The sequence below is a fragment of the Pinus tabuliformis genome, chromosome 4_1, assembly GCF_031772625.1.
Source record: "Pinus tabuliformis cultivar Carrire ecotype Pingquan chromosome 4_1, CPIR1, whole genome shotgun sequence".
Classification (NCBI taxonomy): Eukaryota; Viridiplantae; Streptophyta; class Pinopsida; order Pinales; family Pinaceae; genus Pinus; species Pinus tabuliformis.
The window spans coordinates 223496705-223500734 of record NC_142303.1 but is presented as its reverse complement, the minus strand read 5'-3'; the positions used below and the strand labels follow the sequence as shown (position 1 = coordinate 223500734).

General features: G+C 39.2%; 1 protein-coding gene across 1 annotated transcript; it reads left to right on the top strand.

Moving 5' to 3' along the window:
- Positions 1-2466: 2466 nt before the first annotated feature.
- Positions 2467-3600, top strand: LOC149175042 (uncharacterized). The gene is made up of 2 exons (XM_089422737.1): positions 2467-2854; positions 2940-3600. The coding sequence occupies exons 1-2, from the start codon at positions 2768-2770 to the stop codon at positions 3393-3395; spliced, it is 543 nt and encodes a 180-aa protein (XP_089278863.1). The 5' UTR covers positions 2467-2767; the 3' UTR covers positions 3396-3600.
- Positions 3601-4030: the final 430 nt, after the last annotated feature.

The window sequence follows — 4030 nt, the reverse complement described above, 5'->3', positions numbered from 1 at the left end:
AGTTGTTCCTCAATTTCTTCCTTGCTACGAGTAGCTTCAGCTGCTACTATTTTGAAGGAGATAATATCTGTCTTCATTTTGGAGATTTCTTCATCTTTTGCTTGACTGCTCTTCATTTTCTTTTCAGCTTCTTGTGCCTGCTTCCTGGCTTCTTGTAGTTCGGACTTAAGGGAGGAGACCTCTACCTTGCACTGTCCAATCTCTTCCACAAGCTTATTCACTTTCTTGTGTCTTTGTTCAAGTTGACTTGTCAAGACATCTGCCTGCTTCTTTGCTTCATTCAGCTGATTTGTCATGGATATGACTTCTTCATGATGTTTCCTCTTGCATTGATCAAACTCCTTCTTGAGCTTGGCAAGATCTTCATCCCTTTCCTTTACTTGAATCTTGATGAGGTCAAGCTTTTCATTCTCAGCTTCTATGATGGGTTCTTCTTGACTCATTGTCATGGTCAGTGCTCCCTTTGCATGAAGGTCATGCAGTCTGTCCCAAATGTCCTTTGCTGATGTATATTTTCCTAGATTCCTCTTCACAGAATCAGGGAGTCCATCCAAGATTAGTTTTGCTGCTTGTGCATCATACTCCATGGATTCTTTATCCATCTTGCTATCATCAATCACTGACTCCCAGACTTCAATCCCCTCAGACATTAGGAAAGCCCTCATCATTATTTCCCATACATCAAAGTTTCCATCAAACTTTGGGGTTTCAAATAAAATGTATTCTAATGGATTGCCTTCTAGTTTAGTAGAGGGGGGAGACACATTTTTAACAGGCTTGGAGGCTCTCTTCTTTGACCTTGCCATTCTTATCTAGGCTTTAAATACTTGACTGTGTTTTTTAAATCACTGACTGTTCCTTCAACAGTAACACAAGGGAAAGCTTTGAGAAATACCTTACCCTTTTGGTTGTGGCTTCACACTGATGGAGAGCCTTCACTGCTGCAACAAGAGTCCTTCCTTCAGCATCTTTGAGCCTTCAAAGAGCCTGGACTAGCTCCGATACCACTGTTGGGTATTTTTCAGTGGGGAAAAATACCAAAAACCAAATATTCAAACACACAGAGGCAATGCTCTGTTTTACCTCCACAGGATCCTCTTGTGCACAGAGAAGCTTAAAAGAAAAATTCACTGAGGAACAGAGTATTTCACCACCATAAAATTTCTATTCAAAAATATTTTGCCTCATACATATTCATCCTCTTTTCTGAGAGGGATTCACCAAAATACATTTAACAACAAAAACATTTACTGTGTCTCCATATGAGAATTTACACTGCTGGAAAAATTCCCATTTCTTTTACTGCTGTAAAACCTCCATTTACATTTACAGGTGAAAAACTATTTTTTTTTACACGCTGCTGTAAAACAAAACAAATTATATAATCTCCGCACTGCTGTGCATTTTCATCTTACAAAGAAAACAAAAGTCAACAAAGAAAAATCCGCTCCACCATTAGTAAAAAAAACATACAAATTCCTTATGCGCTCCCACGTTTTCATTTTTGCATTATGCACTACTGTGCATCACCATATTTCTCATGGAAGTCAACCTTCTTTTCACTGCAGCCAAAAACTATTTTTACCCACTTTCATTTTTTTCGCTCCCCAAGCTCTCATACAAAAATGGTCAATGCATAGCAAAATTTATGCACACAAGCTCACTGGTCTTTCGCTGCTGCGTTCTTACATATCTCCATGTGCAACGACACACCAACCACACATTGACTTTTTTTTACTTCACTTATATTTGAGGGCACGTGCTTACATAACATATAAAAAAAATATACATAAAAAACGTGGCCCATACTAACATTAAAGACCCACACCTAAGCTACGTACATGCATATATAAAAATATAATAACGTGCCCATAACCATTTAAAAGGGCCTCCACCTAATCCCACGTAAATGCATTAAAGCCATGTCGTTTCCTCCACGGCGGTCAACCACAAAACTTTCAATCCACTCAAACTTTAAATTGACGCAGGCCCGTGCACCTTCAAGAGATCGACGGCTGACAACACGCAAGGAGATCAGATGGCGGAGATTGATATCGGAATGCAGTTTGCTGCCAAACTTTAACGTCCGATAAATTACGTTGGCTTATGTCATGCGGGTGACACGCGTCGCCTCCATAGTTTATCGGAGCCCAACAATACGGAAACCACCTTTATGCAAAAGCGGTGCGATATGGCTGAGCGGATTTGTGGTTTTGTTCTGGCGGTTTTGGGTTGCTGCCGTATTGCCCACGTCCGCCTGCACGGTGTTGCGACCTGCAGTTGGAATTACCATTCCAACATGTTTTAACTTTTAGGAGGTCATGTGCTTCGTTCAGTTAAACCTCACTCATGAGACATATCGGTTGTTTTGTGAAAGCAGTCATGTGCTTCGTCCCATCATTCCGGTGGGACTTGGTGGCCCTTTCTCATTAGTACAGACAAAAATATTTTGTCGGACGTCAAATATGCAACAACACCCACTATTCTTTCAGATAAAGAATGGCTTTGCCACGTGTGTTTTGCTGTGAGGGAATGAAAAACTTTTTACTGAAAACCAGAGCCCCAGATCCACACCCCTCCCGTTTCCCAGATCCTTAATTTTTGAGTCGAATTCAGACTATCCGCCTACGTTTCTGGTTCGTTAGGAATTTGCTTTAAGCGCTTCCTTTATGTCTTCTTTCTCATGTCCCATCTTCTCCAGAAGCGGAGGAGGAATATTATGTTTTGATTTGCTGACTCGTGTTAGGTGATCAAATCTGAGCAAAAAATGCCGGCTGCGACAGCTACTCCCGTATTTCCGATCTCTGAACAGTATGATGGCTTTGATTTTGATCCACAAATGTATTATTCCCAGGTATGGTATTCTTTATAATGTTTTTTTAGTGCTTTTTCTTGTTTTACATGATTCCATTCTTTCGTATGATGCTTGTTTTTTCCAGGTGCTTGCAGAAGCTGGAAATCATGGACACTCTGAAACCCCAAAGCGGCCATCGTCCATTAACGGCTCGAAAAAAATCGTAGGCTCTGGAGATATTTCGATTTCAAAGGTTGCGGAGGTTCAGAAATCTGTGGGAGATCTGAAGAGAAAGCGATCTTGGAAGAATGCTCTCTTCTTCTGGAAGAATCTGTCGAGTTGCAGGAAACAAGAAAAGGATCAATATGAAGTGCAGGAAGTACCCAAACGTCCGAGGTTCAAATCTCTCTCGGGACCGATTTATATGAATGATGTTTATATAGATCAGCCGCGCCGTTCCAACGGAGCTCACTCGGGTTCTCTTTCGCGCATGTTAAGCCCTGGCGAAGGTAAATTGGGTGAAGTCCCTTATGTGGCCTTGAAGGGTCCCAATCATACAGGCGTTTCTCTTTGCAGAGCCCCACTCTACTTGGTCACATAACACTCACAAAATGTGCAGACGGCATTCTTTGCACAGAGATGTGTCAATATAGAAGTTGGCTTCATGGACATCGTATGTCCATGATGTTATAATATTCGTAGTTGGTTGTTGTTGCAGTATCATCGGTTAATTTGAAGTTTATTTGCGAAAGATGCAGTTGCAAGATCTTTTACTACAGGGTAGGGCATGTCCTGTCCTTATATGAGGATTTCAATTCATATGCAACCATGTATTTGCATGGAATGTTCCTGCACCTTCTCACTTTTTCGTTAAAACATATGAACAGCTACATGAAATCTTGGAAAGCGTGTTCATGAGCGTAGTTTAACTGTGTTTATTAGGTTTTTTAATACATTTTTTAAGAATGTTATAATTGTTATTTAAGTTAATAATTTATCAAAAAAGTTTAAACATTAAATTTATTTATACATTTCAAAATAAATTTAAATAACAAAAAAAATTACAATATCTTAAAAGTTATATATCAAATATTTAAAAAATACCATATCTCAAAAGCTATATATCAAATTCTGAGCACAACGAAAACATAAAACAGTTAAAATATGTTTTTATGAAGTATGATGTTATATCAAATTTTGACTACAAAAGAAAAGAAGAGAAAAATATAAAACAGT